The 18,202-nt window shown below is 43.9% G+C and overlaps 1 protein-coding gene across 2 annotated transcripts in view; it reads right to left on the bottom strand.

Moving 5' to 3' along the window:
- The window catches only part of KCNAB1 (potassium voltage-gated channel subfamily A regulatory beta subunit 1), a 185,503-nt gene that overhangs the window by 135,752 nt on the left and 31,549 nt on the right, over positions 1–18,202 (bottom strand). Inside the window, exon 1 of one of the 2 annotated variants that reach the window (XM_044432908.1) lies at positions 8,586–8,806. The exons of the other annotated variant lie outside the window; for it this stretch is intronic. Within the exon in view, the coding sequence (XP_044288843.1) occupies positions 8,586–8,806 (221 nt within the window). Of the gene's footprint in view, positions 1–8,585; positions 8,807–18,202 lie in introns of those variants that run through there. 2 annotated transcript variants of the gene reach the window in all.

Genomic DNA, 18,202 nt, shown 5'->3' with positions numbered 1-18,202 from the left:
ATGAACTGGGTAAGGTCTATTTATTGACATACTAATATACATTACAATTCATGTCATTGTCGATAATACTTCTTTTGCTAACTGCTCATTCATGGTTTATTTTCTATTCTTTTCATTTTTTCTTCCAAATTTTACATTTTCAAGTTTCTTTAGATAAAATTTTACTTTGAAGTGTCATTTTTGCTTTAAGGGAAAGTAAAACTTCCTAGGGAAGGCAATCATGCTAGGGAAATTTGAAAGCAAAAGGAAAAAAGGAAGACCAAATATGAGATGGATTGAATCCCTAAAGGAAGCCACAGCCTTGAACGTAGAAGAGCTCATCATGGACATTTTGTAGGTCTTTCATTCCTAATATTGCCATAAGACTGAAAATACATGGTGGCCCATAATGACAACAACAACAACAACTTGTTTAGGTGGTAGGGTTCTATGAAAAGCTTGTTTTGTTTTTGACCAGAATCTACCTGCTCTGCATCTCTGAGAACCAAATGGGATCCATTGCTGAAGTCCTTACATTTCTGATGCAGGTTGCTGAACAGAAAGTGTGTTCCAATGTGCATCTATTTGGAAAAAGTACGTGCTTTTGCAAGGTGGAATAGTTCTATTGGTATCCTATCAACTCCTTCCAAGTGCTTCACAGCAACTCGCACTGTACTTCCTAGTATCTCCCAGTAGAGTCTGCCATCCTTTCTTCTCTTCTGTATAGTTCTTCTCCATATTCTTTCCACCTTCTCTTTATTTTCTTCTGTCAGATACTGTGTCCCCTGGTTTGTCTTTTAGCGTTCCTAATCCAGGATTGAATTTCCAATTGATTTCCTGAATCTTCTGGAAAAGGTTTCTTGTTTTTCCTCTTTTGTTGTTCTTCCCTATTTCTTTGAACTGATCATTGTATCAGCACTTTTTGTCTCTGCGTGATAGTGTGATAGTCACTGAAAAGTTGCATGGAGTTAATGAAAGAAATTTATCCTAAATGCATACTGTCAATGCTGTAAGGAAGGTAACTGACTGAAGGAGAAAGGATATACTGAACTTGATAAGGTTTAAAAAAACAACAGCATAAAGTAGGAGATTAGAAGCTTTTTTCCAGACAGGCATTTTAATGAAAATCTTTTTCAGCACTTTGCAGCACCTGGAAGACATCATTTGAGCATATGGACCCTTTTCTGGGCCATGGAGTTAATGAACCATAATACAAATGGTGTTAGGAGAACTGAAAATATTTTTGCTAGCTTGTCAGACTGCTGCTCTCTCACACAGAGTGGAACTGGAGACTCCTGCAGGCTCAAATGCCACTTTAGACAAGGTACCATGTGGTGCTTTTAGAGCAGGCAACTGTGCATAGAACTGATTGATTCTCAAGTTCAATCTGTCAGTGCAGCCATGAAGTGGAGGCGCCTGTCCAAGCAGCAAGCCTGGGAGCCAGTTCTCTGTGCAAGATTTAACTGGACTGACCCTTGTGAAGTAGTGGGACCAGCGTTTGCAGGGAAGCAGGACTAACTTTCATAAGGGCAGGAAGCCTAGCTCCACATCCCCGCTGAGTTTAGCTGCAGTCCCCACAGGACCTTGGAGGGGAGGAATGCTGTTCTCCGTAGCAATATTTTTCCATGTTGTAAAGCGAGGGATTTTGAAGTGCCTTTGACTTGAATCGATAATGCAGACATATTTGCTTTATTAAAGACCCTCTCCTGGTGGAGATGAAGGATGCTAGAAATAGCTTGTTGACATGGGTTGATTAATTCCCTCAGTTTTGGACACTGCTTGGGCACATGGCTATGGGGGCCATCATCATGTACTTGGGCACATGGCACTCTGCCAGCAGAAGATGCTCTGTGCAAGATGTTCTATGGCCATATGTGGTTGTTGTGTAGAAGTGTCCAGTCACAGGCCACCAAGGAATGGGTTCAGTATCTTCTGCTGTATCAGGGATGGTGAACTCTAAGGTCTCCAGAGGCTTCATTAGCACCTCACTAAATATGGATTCCCCAAGTGATGTAAATAAGAGAAGAAATAAAAAATAAAGCTACTGCTATCATGCTGCCCTTATGCAAATCTACAGTGTGACCACGCTTCAAAAACAGTGCATGGCTCTGCTCATTGCACCTCAAAGAGGATATTATACAGGTGGAAAAGTGTAGAGAAGGGCTACTGAAATGACTGAGGGGTTGGAGCAACTCTCCTGTGAAGAAGCTGGGACTGCTCAGCTTGGGAACGAAGGGTGAGGGAGGGGAGCTGTGAGAGCTGTACACGAACTTATGCAAGGTATGGAGGAAGTGGGAAAGGAAACTTTTTTCTCCCTCCTTCCCAATGCAAGAATCCAGAGTCCTCTTGTGGGGCTGACTGGACAGAGAGAAGTAAAAGGAAGGACTTCTTCATGTTGTGCAGAGTTAAGCTATGCCATTAACTTCCAGGTGTTGCAGTGATGCCTCTCAATCTAAGTGGTTTTGAAGAGGGGCACATTCCTACGGCGGAGGCTACCCAGGGGCAGCGTGCCTGTGCTCACCAGTTGCTGAGCTGCATGGGCAGGAGCTGCAGTTGCACTCCCGCCCTGCTCCTGTGCTCCTCGTCCCAGCAAGTAGGCTACTGGGACGTGCGCATGGTGGGCATGCCATGAGTGGAGCCGGGGATCAGACTAGATGGCTCAGAAGGGCCCTTCTGACTCACTGTTTCTGTTTACTGTGTGTGCATAATGTTGGTGCTCAGAGACCCTGCATCTAATCTAGTGTGGCCCTTCTTATGTTCTAGGTTTCCCCCTTTGCATCCTCACATCAGTTTAAGTAGACCTTCCTCAGGGATTATCCTCCCAGGAAATGGTAGTCCTATGTAAAGTAGACCCATTGAAATGAATGGGGCTTAAATTAATCTTGACCAACTCAAGTATCATTCCTTTCTTGGAGTCTACTCTGTACAGGGCTAACACTTGATTCTGTGTAAGACTGATGAAGAATCAAAAAGATCACCATTTATTGTTTGTTAGTGCATAAGTGATTCACTGTGGAACCTTGACAGGTAAACAGGCTACGTAGGAACTCAGTGGCTATTGAAATAATTAAACTATATGTTGCACACCCTACAGAAGAAGCGTGTGTGGGAGTATGCTGCTTTCCGCCTGTACTGTGTGCATGTGTGTGTATCACAGAGCAATCCCATAATCCTGGACAGCATCTAGACTGGAGGACCACGGCATGGTTGGGATCCTCACATCAGCCTCGGTCTGGGGGCTGCATGTGGCCGTCATGCCCCCCCTCCTCTCAGTCAGCATGGAAAGGACTGTGGCGGCTGCAACTGCACAGTCACAACAGTGACCTTGGGCTCAACCAACCGGAGCACAACCCTTCCAAAAATATCGGGAGTAATTCCTATGTTTTTAACAGCACGGGTCACATGTGCAATTGGGCCTCCCCTGATTATGGAAGCATTTTGTACATAGAGACAAGGGTTAAAATAACACTAGAGCACGGTGCATTCAATATACTCTGATGCCATTCTTTTTAAAGAGCAAAGCAGCTTTAAGAGAGGGGATTTTGTTGAGTGGGTGTACTTGTGTCTGTGTGTCTGGGCACATAGGTGTGCTTTATCATTTTCCCAGCTGTCATTTTCTTGCTTAAGAGTCCTCTCTCACACATGTGACACACATACACAACACACAGGGGTGAGGGGTGTGGTGGGAGAGTGACTTCAGAATATTTCCTACTGTTTACAAGGGTAAACATATACTGGGCATGCCACAAGATGTGATGGGAAGGGAAGAGCTGGTAGGAGGTGATCTTCAACAAAAAATTGGTTCAAGTCAGATTCATTAAAAGCTACAGGTGTTCTGCCCTTGAACTTCAGTGGAATGTGAATTGCAACTTATATGATTAGTGATACTTCCCCGTTTTTGAAAGAGAACCAGCATGGTGCAGTGAGTAAAATGTTGGACTAGTGATACTTATGATCTCTGGATTCTAGTCCCATTCAGCCATGAAACCAACTGGGTAGCTTAGGGCCAGTCATTGACTCTCAGCCAAACCTCCCAAACAGGGATGTCATGTGGAAAAAACAGAGGCACAGGGGGATTATGTAAGACTCCTTGGGTTCCTTGCTGAATAAAAATATATATATATATATATATATATATATATATATATATATAAATAAATAAATAAATACAGTGTTCTTTGATCTTGGACAAATCCCAAAACTGTTATATGCATGATGCTTTCTCTTGCCATCTCTGCTCAAGCTTTGCACCACACATTAATTCTCTCTTTCTCTCTCTCTCTCTTTCTCTGCCTTAATATGAAGCCATTGACAGGGCTGTTCTTTTCAGCTTCAGCAAGTCAAAAGCTGCCTACCAGATGTAGGAGGCAAAATACTTTGGAAGAAAATGAAAGATCAAAATAATAAGCAGTAAAAGCCTCTGTCTCTCTCTCTCCCTCTCTCCCTCCCTCCCTCCCTCTCTCTCTCTCTCTCTCTCTCTCTCTCTCTCTCTCTCTCTCTCTCTCTCTCTCTCTCTCTTTTGGCAAAACTGCCAGAACTAGATATTATCTAGGAGGATGTACAAAGATTTAAAAAGGGGGAAAGATGTAATCATTAGCAGGAATCAAAGGCAGTACTTCTAGCCCATCCTTCTAAAGACCATGCATTTTCCAAGCAGGGGCACAGTTCCATGCTGAATGTAGGAGGAAAAGCAAGATCTTCCCATATCACAGAATGGAAGCGTTCCCGTGACCCATGGCCATGGATATCTAATCATTTGACTCACCAAAATTTATAGCCATTCCATGGTATCTGTCTCTTCATATTCTGCACCATCTGCTCATCTTTTGCTAGCTGTGGGAAGGAGTGGAGGTTCGGAAGGATCCCGGGCCCTTGGTGCACTGGCAGTCTGCCCAGCCTCCACCCCCTGTCCAGCTCTTGGTCTTTCCCAAATGACCAGCTACATACTTTCAAGTGCACCATTATAGTAATAAGACCTAGAAGCATTTTTCTTCAGTATTTAACATGAAGAAAGCCAAGATTCCCAGGATGATCAAACACTAAATCCAAGACTAAATTCTGGGCAATGGCAGAACACCGAATTGCAATTTATTACCATTGTAATTGTGTCCCTTCAAAGTACTCCTGAATGCACACAGGACCCCGCTTCATGCTCACAGTCATATGGGGATGTGGATTCAGGGGGCATAATCTTTCTGCCCCCAAAGACCATATGTGTTGTTGGGTGGGAGACTGACAGGCAAATATACACATTTGCGTGCATCATGCACACTCTCCCTTGCACAAATACAAATCTCAATATGTATGGAAGCTGAATTCTCCATCTTTTTCTATGGGCCATACCAGCAGCTGAGTGACACATGCAGCTCATGGGCTGTGCACCTTTGATACAGGTTAAGCTAAAAGACCAGCTGGCCAAAGCAGAAGATGCATACCTGGCCATGAAGCCTAGATCTCTGTGCTCTCCGCTCAATACTGCAGCTACTGAATCATGCTGGCTTTCCATGCAACCCTGTATGTAGTCCATGTTGGTTCTTATTAGCCATCAGTGGTATTGGAAGGTTCAGCAGAGGCACACATAGGTGTTCAGAAACAGTACATATGATCCCCTAAATTAGATGCTTTCTTTAATGTCGCAAAGAATTCTGTCTCTCAACTTCCTGCCTTATCAACAGGGATATCTCTTGCAGTTTCTGGACACCTAGGCACGCAAGAGTGCTTGCCTGTGCTGTTCAGCTAAATTATTCTGTATGAACATATGAATCAGACCTATCTTGACTCAGACCACTGGAGCATCTCCTACTGAAGTCATGCCAAATTGTAGGAATGGCTTGTCAGAAGACATTGCCATTTGTAGTTGGTGTCCTTAGCAGACCCTCTGGAAAGCCAAGTGCCTCCATACAAATCTAGAGCCAGCTAATGAGCCTTGAACAACAGTCACTCTGCAAACTGTTTCTTGTGGAGAGGTGCAAAGTTAGAAATAACGTTTATGATTTAAATGGAAATGCCACACAGTTCACAAGAGCAGAGAAGAATGTGGCTGGATGACCTGTGCCATCAAGGTGCCAACTGCAGATGGGCAACCCATCAAAACTTTGCAGCTCTCCCTTCTTATGGTTCTTTTATCGTAAACCAAACTTGGACTTAATGGTCCACTATAAAGCAGAATATATGGACACTCTAGCCTCTTTTTCTGAACACATCAACACACTCCTTTGCTTGCCGGTGTCTCCCGAGTGCCAAAGGTTTCCCTCCACATCAGCATTAGGCTATCTACCTCACTATGATGGCATGGCCGCCATCTTTGTGCAGCTTTGCCTCCTCTGTAGGCAAGAGGGAGAGAGGGATGCCATGCCTGGCACGTCTACTTGTGGGAGTTTCATGATGTTCAACCTCCATGCTGAGTTAGGTGTGAAGTAAATCTTGCTCTGTTATTCACTGCACTGAAATGATAATCCGGATGTTATGCCAATTACAGTCAGTGCTGAAAAGGAGATTTGGATATACAAAGGATACTTAAGGTAGGATAAGATAAAGTAAAAGAGGATGGGAGAACAGAGTGCAGAAATCAAATACTTGTTCTTTGCTCTACATCTGCTTCTTGGCCAGCTCTTCTCACCCTACCATTTCTTTTCAGATCCTAGCAGGCCAACCATTCCCTCTGCCTGTATGTACGTACTCGCAACATCCTTCTAGGGAATATATTGAATTCGTTCCAACAAATCAACATTTTGTAACTCTGCAGTTTACAATTATAGCTAGGCACAGCCTGTATCTTTATAACTTGATAAATAAACAGTAAACAACCAAGAAAATAGTTTTGCCTGTCAGCAGAAGGTTGGCAGAAATGGAGTGAGTTGGGCTTCCCTTGTCAAGAAATTTGTTAAAATTAGGGTGCTGTCCAACACCATATCTGTGATACAGGCATACACTCCCCTACTTGTCTCCCTGGGTTTCAGAGCACTGGAGACTGTATGACCAACAAATCACGCTCTAGGCAAGTGAAGGGGTTGGGCTCTGCAAATAGGGAACAGACCCAATTTTCAGCGGTTCCTATTGAATCCTAAGGAACAGAATAAATGGGATCCCTACTGACAAATGGTTTGAGGAACACAGATGGCTGTTCTGCCCATGGGGCTGTCTTGGAAGGCTGTAGGTTTATTCCCAGTGGTATGGCGATACCATTGAGCCCATCTTGTTGCTTCTTGCTCCACTCATTATAACAGCATGCTGGAATCTAATGACTGCACGCTTACTCAGACTCCCTACACACACACACACAATAGGAGGTCCTCTGTAGACATTACTTATTGGGAAGTAATTACTGGGGCTCTGTACTTTATCAGTGTTCCATCTCGGAGTGTTAGCATTTCCTCAGTAAAGATAGACAGACCTGTCTAGTCCAATCCCACAATTTCCACTTTTTGCTACCCACTGAAAAATTATTAACTAGAATGGTGCATGGCATGTTTGTAAGGAAAAATGCTTTCACTACCTTTACTTAGTTCATCCTCTACAATAACCTTCTCCTGTGGTTCTTTCCTATAGTAGTCAACTGAATAAACTACTAAACATGCCTACTTGGAGTACAGTTTCCAGGACAGTGGGATTTGTTTTGAGCAAATATGCATACATTTGCAGTAGAAGAATAACTTTTCTAAAGTAACCCAATGATTCCTGGACTTTAAACTGATGTTTCTTGAGTGCCAAGTCCAACACAATCCACCATGTTACTGCAATAAATTAGTTGATGTGTGAGTCACAACTCTCCTCTTAGCAGGGTTGCAGAATGCTGCTGTTGCTACCTCCTTTATTTGGGAACAAGCCATTCTGGGATCATGTGAAGAAGGTTTCCAAGGTGTGGTAGAAAGGTGCGTTTAGAAGGTAAATGCATTAAATGAATTGCAACTGACTGACTTGTCAAGCTAAACATTATCTTAGCAAAATACTTCAATTAATCAAATTCTGCAGTTCATTCACTCTGCCGACCTAAGACAGTAGCAACAGTTACCCTTTCACTCTCTTATCTTTCTTCCTGGAAAAAACAGTTCAGCAAATACTTCCTAAGAACATGCCTGTGAGTTTGTCTGGATTCCACACTGCATTTCATTTAAAGCAAAGTCCTCCCTTCCCTTAGACCATGAGTCATTTAGGCCTGAAAGTGGTAATGAAAACATGAAAGAGCATCTAACTGAGTCTAACAGATGCTTTTGTACTTCCCAGCAGGCGCCTTGAGAGGCAAACTTTCTTCCAGGCACAGCCTAGAGTGTCATTTGTTAATTCAATGTGCTAAATACAACTAGAGCTATATCAAACATTCCTTAAAACAGCACTCAAATCGGTATTTATGCAGTAACTTGCAAACAAAGACCAAATCCTGTAAATCCAAATATATGAGACTGTGAGAAAGACATGCATTCTAGCACCAGCTACTCTCTAAAGCCATCAAACTTTTCTAGAGAGGGAGTCATCAAGGAAAGGATTCTAGGATTTATATTGTTTCTTTGCTTTTAGCAAAGGAGACTTTTCTTAGCAAATTATCGCCCACAGGTATTGGGGTGGGGGAGACACTGAATTCGTATGAAGAAAAAATAGTTCACCCATACCTATATTTCATGCCAGTTTGCTTTGCAGTGGACTCTTTCAAAGAGATATGGTGCTGAGGAGTAAAGGTTCCCAAACTACGAGCAATAATCGCCACCGTCCGGAATTTTGCCCGAGCTGCATTGACTGCATTTGGGGTTGTGGTGTTTTGTTTGCTGATAAGTCTGTCTTCCCCATTCCGATTCTTGAGGTTATGCTCTGTGCAGGCTATGGAGACTTGCATTTCTCCTTTGCCAAGCCGTCCTTTACAGAAGAGAGAGAGAGAATGAACTTCCTTTGGATGAGGGACTCGGACTGCGGTGAAGATGTCAGACGCGTATGCAGCTCAAGGAGTCTTCCCAGGTGCGCTCCGAGTAAAGTACCTGGATCTGATCTTGAAGAAAGGTGAACAATATTATCTCAAGGAGGCAGAAAAAGCACAGAACTTGCTACAGCAATGCAATGTGCCTCTCAGATGGATTTTTTTTTGCTTTGCACAGAATTGTTTTCTGGTGCTTAGAAAGACCCGTCCATTTGGTCAATGGCTTGCAGAAACATCAAGCCTGCATCTTTGCAGTTAACCCAAAACAGCAGCATCCACTCCGGCTTAATGCTAGCTTCCTCTGGTTGCTGGATTTAAATCAATGCAGGCATTCTACCCGATGCGCCTCAGACACCCTCTGGACCATGAAATGCTGAACATGCAAAGCTCAGAACTCAAGGGACATCGAATCGCAGGCAAGTCTCAGAAGACCGAGGAGATCCATCTAGGCTTCGTCAGCTCCTGCAAAATGCTGCACCTCGTCAGGATCCCCGCTTCACACACACGCACGCTGCCTGACAGCGCGGAAGCCTGTTGGTGGAGGCGAAGCAGAGAATCTGCACGGAGGAGCCCGGCGAGGCGGCTGTGTCGGTCGGACGTGCCGCGCGCCCTTTAAGAAGCTCGCTGAAAGCACCGGGGGAGGCTGGCTGCCTTCCTTTGTGTGCAGCGCAGAAGGACAGGCACTTTCCGCGGATTCCGGGCTGTCCGAATAAGAGACGGCACCGCTAAATGGCCAGAAGAGCCTCTTGTGCCGACTGAACAAATGGATGTGCCAGCATACCAATGTCTAGATGTGCCATGGGAGGGGGAGAGAATTACTATTCAACTGTGTGCTGCTGAATTAACTCATTAATCCCTTGCGTCTGGCAGGCTAAGACCCTGCCTTCAACCTGCATGTTTCCAGTAACACCAGGGTTAATCTCTTCTCTGCACACACATTCCCAGCTAAAATAGATACCCCATGCATGCCCTTCAATCTAAATCCTGCTCCCAGCTGCAAAACCAGATTATCTTAACAGATTGGGACAAAGGTGATGAGTGAACACTGATTCGTGTGATGGTGGAGCGCATGGGACCGACAGGGAGAGCATTCGAAAAGTCAGCATGTGCTGGCTTCCCTGGGTTTGCATGCAGCTGCCACCATGCTCAGGGTTGAGCTTTCTGCACATCATTGCAAATGCTCACAAAACTGATAAAGCCAAAGCGTTCGCTGTGGCATGGAAAAAGCTTGCTGCTACGCATGTCGATCGCAAAGGCACCCCCACCTGCCTCATTTGCAGGAACATCATTCCTGGTGACGATGCGATTGGTGCCATGTTGCCTTTTTAATAATGGGGCACCTTTTCCAGAAGGTGTTTGGACACTTAGCTCAGTGTTGTGGTGCATTCTCAGGTTTGTTTAATCCAGGAGATTCTGAGATGTGACAGTGGGAAAACTGTGCTTCCACTAGCCTCTGCTGTGCATTGTGATGGCTGAAGTTTGTGGCAAGCCTGGCTCTGGATTCCAGCGTGCCTGGAACAGAAGATGGAGTGGCAAGGCTCTGAGTGCATCTGTCTAGCCAGGTCCTCGGCAGCCTTCCCTCCGCTAGTCTTCCAGAAGCTGCTCTGCAGTGCTGAAGCCACTCCGGTAGGCTGGTGTGTTCCGGTAGTGTGGGAGGAGAGCCAACAATCCTGAGAAGATGACCGCCAGTTAGCAGCAGGATGGTTTCAAGCACTGAAGCTCCATATTTGCCATTAAAACGTGTAAGGGGGAATAGCAAGTGGGGTGCTAAAGGGAAAAGAGGGACGTAGACAGGGGAAGAAACAAGGAATGCATGTTGAGAGAAGTTTTGGTCCAGTGGCAGGCTGGATCCATGAGATCACGGTGCCTTAATGATAGGAGGAAACAGCAGGGGTTCCTCTCCCCACTAGCCTCTCAAAACCTCTGCTAAGCTGCTGGAGGTGAGGCCTGGAGGGAAAGAAAGATGAAGAGGGCCCAAGCTTTGGTGGGCTGCATAGGAAATATCCTTGGGTTGGATCAACCTTGCTGGTTAGGGTTCCCCATCCCTACAATTCATGCTAAGAGCCAAATCAAAATCCAGCATGATGGGATAAAACAGTTATCAGCAAACACAGAAGTGAGCAAAAGCCAACTCAAACCACCATCCACAGCAAGCTTCTCTACATGAGGATTTATTGTGCTCTCGTGATTCCTCACTTAGTTTGTGGGGCCCTTTCCCTGGGGGTGTGTGAAGAATCCGTTTGGGGGAGCATGTTGGATTCCCTGAACTTCCTTGAACTCTGGTTTGCTTTGCAGCAGCCCTGAAGCTCATGTGGAACATGCCAGGAATTAAGCCTCACGTAATGCTCAGGTGCCACCTTTTGGGCAGCTGCACCTGATGCTGAGGTGGCTTGCCAGGAAGGAGATGCTATGGTGCCCCTCTCTCGGGCCAAGTGCAGCCACCATTAGGGCAGTTGCACCCATTCCCAAAGGACCCTGTTGCTCAGCCAGGGGCGCACAGATCTCCTCTCTGCTCAGTTCTCTTTGGAAGACTGACCTGTCCACAAAAAGAAGCCCAGGAATCTTTGGAGGGGGTGGATTCTGATAGGGCTCATCCTAACCCTCTAGCCTGTGTTTTCCAGTCATTTTTGGGGGGTTGGGGAGGCTAAAGTGTGGAAGTTGGGCATTACATTTCAAACTTGAACAAAAACCTTGAGAAAACTCACAAATCCACTGTTCTGCAGCTATATCACAGTGCTATCTTGTGGCTAGTTAATAAAATATATAGAAAAGCAGAGAGTTACAAACTACAGGGGAAAATAAACCTATAAAGGGTGCATTTTTCCTCTTATAATGAAAATGGAAGAAGGCACTTCAGTAAAGCAGCAGGAGATCAACAAATGACAATTAAATGGCATTAATGGCCTGGAAGACTAGAAATGCTTTTGCGTGGGCCAAAGGGATATTAATGTAGGGACCTGGTAAGCTTCTCTGTAGACACCCCACTTCTTGTCCGTTCTTTGCTTAGTTTGACTTCTACACTGATATCTCAAGGTATCTTGAGGACTTGGAGGCCTGCTTGCTATTTTGTGATGCTTTGGTTGGTCCTAATAAAGATGATGCCGGATCAGGTGCTTTGGGATTTTATCCTAAAATCAACATGGGAGAGGGGGAGTTTGCTACACAGGGGGATGCTCAGCTTCAGCAGTGAAAGTAGAGCTGCCTTCTCTCTTCCAAAGGACAGCATCAGCTCTACGGGCCCCCAAGAACTCAATCTCTGTCTTGCTTTGCTTCACATATCAAGGCAAAATACATCCCCCAGGAGCCTGAAATAAGGAAAGTAGTTTCATCACAAGTGAAATGCACAAAATAAATGTGTTGGAGACAGAAGATGCCCTTCAGCGGAACCCTGTGTCCAAACTGCAGATGCGTTCCTAAAATCCAAATCAAAGGGACATTTTTCTTGGGGGAGGAACTTTCTAAGCTGCTTTGTACCTTTTTCTAAAAAGGGAGGACCTAAAATGGCAAAGATGATTGGTAGTTTTGCAATGGCAATGAGTTCAGAATAGGATTTGTGATTGCATCACTGTACTCCTTCAAAAGAAGCTGCAGCCTTGAATTTATAAGAGCTAAGCAGGTCTCTCATGGATAGGACAATCTGGAGGGCTTTCACTTGCAGGGTTGCTTTAATTTGGAGACAACTTGACCACGCATAACAGCAAAGATATGAAATGGCCAGTCAGCCCAACACCTCTGCTACCATCACGCATGAGCTGTGCAGCACAGTATCCCCTGAAAGAGGAAAGCACTGCCTGAGGAGGTGAGCTTATATTGCTCAGGTAATTGCAGCGGGAGCTGCGAAAAGGAGAATGGCAAGAGTGTGTTGAGCGCTGATGGATGGCAGGACTAAACAATGCAATCTCTTAGCAAAGAGGGGTGCTGAACTGCACTGGAGAGAACAAGGATTTATTGCTACTGCTAGAAGTTTGAGTGATTGTCAGGAAGAAACATCTGGGAGCATTTCAAGACTGCAGAGGGCAGATGACACTGTGCATAATGGCTTTTTTCTTTTTTTTACAAGCAAAACAAATTTTAAAAGCAAGTTTCTAGTCCTTAAGGTTATGCAAAGTACTGTCAGGTAAAATTCTTGAAGGTAGTACAAGATTTGTGCCAGAAAAGAAAAATGAATTCTACAGCCTGTTCATTATGCAAATGACAAGCTGATCTTATTGTTGTCATCTTTTATTTGGACCCTACTTTCTTTTTCAAACAGAAACCCAGATTTGAATTTTGCAGAATCTATTCTGCTCCTTCTTCTGGAATGAGGTGTCCAGGAGACTAAAATTCTGATTCTAGAAATACTGAAAAAAACCTTCAGACCGAAAATTCTCTGGCTTCAAAAATTTCACCAGCTGATGCTTATCTGTTGAAAGTTCCAGAATAATTTGATCTACAACCCACTTGTTTGTCTTTATGTCAGGGCAGGTTATTTGCAAAGTTCTCCTGTAGCATCATATTTTGATCAAATTTCAAATCTGGTCAACTTCAGAATTATCCTTTTTAATGCTAAACCAGAGTCACTAAACCAGAGTGGGTTTACTGGCAAGATATGAAAACAATTCATTCTATTAAACTATCTCAGAAAATCTAACTCTTGGAATTACATCACTCAGGGATTCAAGGTTTTTGTTTTTTAAAGCTGGGGTGCAGAAACAGAAACAACACCTGCATCTGCAACTCTTTTCTCTCAGAAGATTATTGCAGCCAGAGCCAACAGACCATAAAGATGGAGAATGGATTCTATAAGAGAATACCCCTTTCAAATACAAATTTAGTTTATCTGGTATGACATATGGAACAGTGTATAAGGTCACCCTTGCAGCTGAGAGACAGCATGTATATATTTCTGTATAAACAACTTGGGGGACATTGACATTATGTCCACACTACAAATAAAACAGGGCAAGCCCTCCTATTCAGGCATGTACCCAGACTTTTCATATGAAAAGCTCCTTTATGTATCTTAATAAGTTCACCAGAGCAAGGACCCACTTTAAGTCTCCCATTCCATTTTGTCTTAGGGTCAAAAAGAGACAACCCAAGATCAAAAGAATTTTAACATACACCAATTAGCAAGTTTGAAAGACTACCCATAAAATTTCAGTTTCTTTCCATTTCACATTTTTCACATTTTGTGTTTTTTTTCCATTTCTTTATATATATATTTGCAATTTTCAAAGTCTGTATAAAATGCCTGAATTTTGCCTGATAGCCACATTTTTACAAGCAATTTCCCGTAATATATGCATTTTGTACATGTTTTTTTGGAGAATAGCATCACCAAATTCAAAGAACTGTAAATACCCAAGGATAACTATGCTTTGCTTTGAGTTTTTGTTCAAGAAGTGCAAAATCGGTTGGGCAGCATTATAATGCAAACTGAGCAATTTCTTCCCACCCTTGCTTATGTTCTTTATTCAGTTTTCCATTTCTGCAGCTGCTAAAACTGTCTATCTTTTGTTATACATGATGCTGTACTTATCATACTGAAGAGGGAGTTGAAAGAGAAGATGCAGTGAGACATCTAAATGCAACAAAGATTAAAGCAGAAGCTTTCCACAGAAGGGTATGGAAAAATTACTTTCCATTTAGCATCAGTAAATGCAATTGATAAAGAATAGTGAAAGTGATCCGCAGCCCCAAACTTCTTATACAAGATGGAAAAGGAGAAACCAAATTGCAAGGCCATGATAGGAAAGGGGGAGTCACTTGAAGCTTGCATCTCTATGCTGCAAGCCATGTTTGTCTGGCATGAGTTGCCCCTGAAGTGGGTGCACTGATTTGGACAATAAGAATGGCAATCAGATTGCACTAGAACTGGGAACTTCAAGGCATCACAAATGCCTGCTTGGCTGCTGTTGTGAGCTTCACACATTCACGAGCCACAGACCTTTTCCCTTACAACGCTCTTGTTTTTTTGGTTTTTTTGGACCTTCTGTGAACCTTCTGTGAATAGAAACATAGAGGGGTCAAAAGGGGTCTCTCAGGCCATCTAGTCTGACCCCCAGCTCCAACCAGCTGTGCTCATGAAATACCTATCATATGCCTGTCCAGCCTTTCTTTGAACACCCTCACAGATGGGGCTTCAACCACCTCCCATGGAAGTCCATTTCATATCCTAGAGGTCCTAACTGTCAGGAAGTATTTCCTGGCATCCAGATTGAACCTTGTTTCCCTGGGCTTTGCAATGAGCACACCCTCTGTCTATGCACAGGGGCTGCCTTCCTCGGCTGATGACTCATCATGGGGTCAAGAGTGGGAGCTGCCTGGTCCGTGTCTGAGAAACTCCCCTGCTCTGAGTTCCCTCCTGCCAGCTGTCCAGAGACTGCCTGCCCACCTGGGGAATCTGGCCTTGAGATAAGCATCTGAGGACTACATTCCCGGCCCCCGCTCACAGTTCTCTTTCAGATTCTGATTCTGAGTCCTCTGAAGTCCAGCCAGCAGTCCTTGGGAGTGAACATCCAAAGCAGCTGTCTTACTTTTATACTACCTAATATCCCAAGGCTCTCCAGGAGGTTTGCAAAAGCTAAAAACACATGATGAAGAGAATAACATATAAAACAATAGAAAGATAGAACGCTGGAACAATAAAACCAATAAAACCACAGCAGTTGCAATCAAGCTGGTACAGAGGTATAGCAGTAGTACAAAATTAAAGTATAAAAATAAGATTTAAAAAGTTAAGTGTTCAAATACTGGGCAAATAAAAAGATTTTATTGATGACATCTCAGCTCATACCTCTGGATAACCATCCCCAGCGGTTTCATGTAGATGTTAAAAAGCATGGGGGATAAAAGAACAGAACTACAGAACTCCTACAGAACTCCATGGCATAACTGCCGTGGTGCGGAGCAAGAAGCCCTCAGCACCACCTTCTGGTAGGGGCGGAACCACTGCAACGCGACACATCCTGCTGCTAACCCAGCCAGCCTGTCCAGAGCGATCCCATGGTCGATGGTGCTGAGAGCCCCGGAGAGGTCCAGGAGAATCAACTGGGTTGAATCCCCCCTGTCATTCTCCCAGCACAGGTCATCCCACAGGTGACCATGGCAGTTTCCATTCCAGGGCCAGGCCTGAAGCCTGGTTGTAACAGATCTAGATAGCCAGTTTCATCCAAGTATGCCTGGAGCTGCCCAGCCAACACCCACTCAAGCACCTTGTCCAGGAAGCAACTGCTGGCCGCAGGCCTGTAGTGGTTCACACCTTCTCTCCCAACAGCTGCATGTAGTTGATTTTGCCCGGCCTTCCTGATTTTACTGTAACCCTAATCTCACAAGGTCTCTTTATTCTGCAAAACATCCCAGTTGCAGTTCAAAGAGCCAGCACAGCGGAGCGAACAGTATACATTTTAAAAATAAATAAATAAATAAATGCTCCGCCATGTTGATCCAGCTCCCAAGACTAATGTAGCAACAAGGCACTCATTTACGATTGGCAGGCTGAAATTCAGCAACCGAAGGTGTATGAAGAGTAACAGCTTCAAGATCTGGTAGTTGCACCCTGAGCTAGCAAGCACTATACTTCATAGTTAATAAGATATATCTGAAGGAATAAACAAAGCAGCTCATGGAAGGAAATTTAGCACATATTCTCAACGGGCCAGCAACTGGAACTGACTTTCTACTTCCACCGCAATCCTATTTTTTATTAATGTTGCTGACAACTAAACATATATATTTCTAGCACAATTTACTGTGAGTTCAGGTTCTGGTTGCATGAACAAGACTCTTCAAATAAGCAATGTGTTCTTAGCAGAGAACATAATTATCAACAGGCAATTACTGGAAGTTTATGAAGCATAAAATACAACAGAATGTCTCTTGAACTGGATCTACACATGCTGAACAAAGTGACAACAATAAAACACAGTTGATATACAACTTGCTGGAGAGTTGAAAGAACTCCACAGCCAAGTCCTTGTCATCCCTGCAATAACCTTATAAGGTAGGCTTAAAAAAACAAAATCCTTCTCTGAAAATATTAAGGAACATAGCACCCATGCATAAAAGAATTTTGCCCACTCTTACCTTTCCGAGGTCAATCAACCCTTCTTACATATCCAGGTTAACAGTACAGAGAAACTTTCAGTTTGAATTGTTGGAATAAGATGCTGCCATTGTCTAAAAGCTGATGGCTCCTACCAAGTTAGAGGAACACTGTGATGCTCTTCCTAGCAACGTATCCAGTGCAGCCAGTGCTGACCCACTTGCACAACTGGTAGGCAGACTGTGTAGCTTGGACTCAGTCTGAATTCGTGTAGAAGCTTTGGTGATCTAGGGCACAATCTTACGCATGTTTAGACAGACAAGAGCTCTACAACTCCCAGCATTTCTCAGGACAAAGCTGTAGGACTGTCTAAGCCAGGGGTCGGCAACCTTTAACACTCAAAGAGCCATTTGGACCTGTTTCCCACACAAAAGAAAACACCAGGAGCTGCAAAACCCTTTTGACGTCTAAAATGAAGATAACACTGCATATATTGTTTTTTACCTTAATGTTATGTATAGCTTCATTATGATTTAGCTGCAGCTCTTTTTCAGTCACTAAAAACTGTTATTTTTAATCTTACATTATAAACTAGTACGACTCCTTTCATATATTTTGAATAGAAGAACAGCTTCCTGAAGAGTCAAAGTCAGTGCTAAAGGGCTGCATGCATTAAACAGCAGACCCCGTAGGTTCGTCAGCAGTAAAAGCAAATGAACCTACCCAAGTATCATTAAATGTTTGGTTTTCTTCAGAAACTTTTCTTCAATTTATCCAAGCGCCGTGCCGGCACGGGCCGCGGATTGGCGGCGGCTGTGATATGCGCGGCAGAGGCATTCAAGAGCCACATGCAGCTCCAGAGCCGTGGGTTGCCGACCCCTGGTCTAAGCAAACACAAGATTACACTCTTACCGCCTGCGGTACTGTCCATTGTACCAGGAAATTCTTGCATCGGCATTGTCATCCCATAGATCAAAACCAATTTGTCAATTAAGAAGAATAAAAGCCATTCAGAGCAAGTGCTGAAAATCACTGGAGCGCCTGTTCTGCTCCCAGTTCAGTGAACCATATTGTCCAACACAACCAATCTCTGCTAATCGATTTCCTGAGTGAAATGAATTTTTGATGGGCAGTATTTCCTCTGATTGTCATTCATCCCTCATAAGTTTACTGACAGAAGTAGAGTGTTTCTAATTCAACAAATAGCTATGGGGGCTGATTTGGGGGTCAAAGCTGCTGATGTATAAGTGCTGGCCCACATCAAAATGCAATTTAGATTAATAATAGGTCAA

The sequence above is a fragment of the Varanus komodoensis genome, unplaced genomic scaffold (genome assembly GCF_004798865.1).
Source record: "Varanus komodoensis strain SLA01 unplaced genomic scaffold, ASM479886v1 scaffold25, whole genome shotgun sequence".
Classification (NCBI taxonomy): Eukaryota; Metazoa; Chordata; class Lepidosauria; order Squamata; family Varanidae; genus Varanus; species Varanus komodoensis.
The sequence above is the reverse complement of the archived record's forward strand: the minus strand, read 5'-3'. Positions and strand labels throughout refer to the sequence as shown.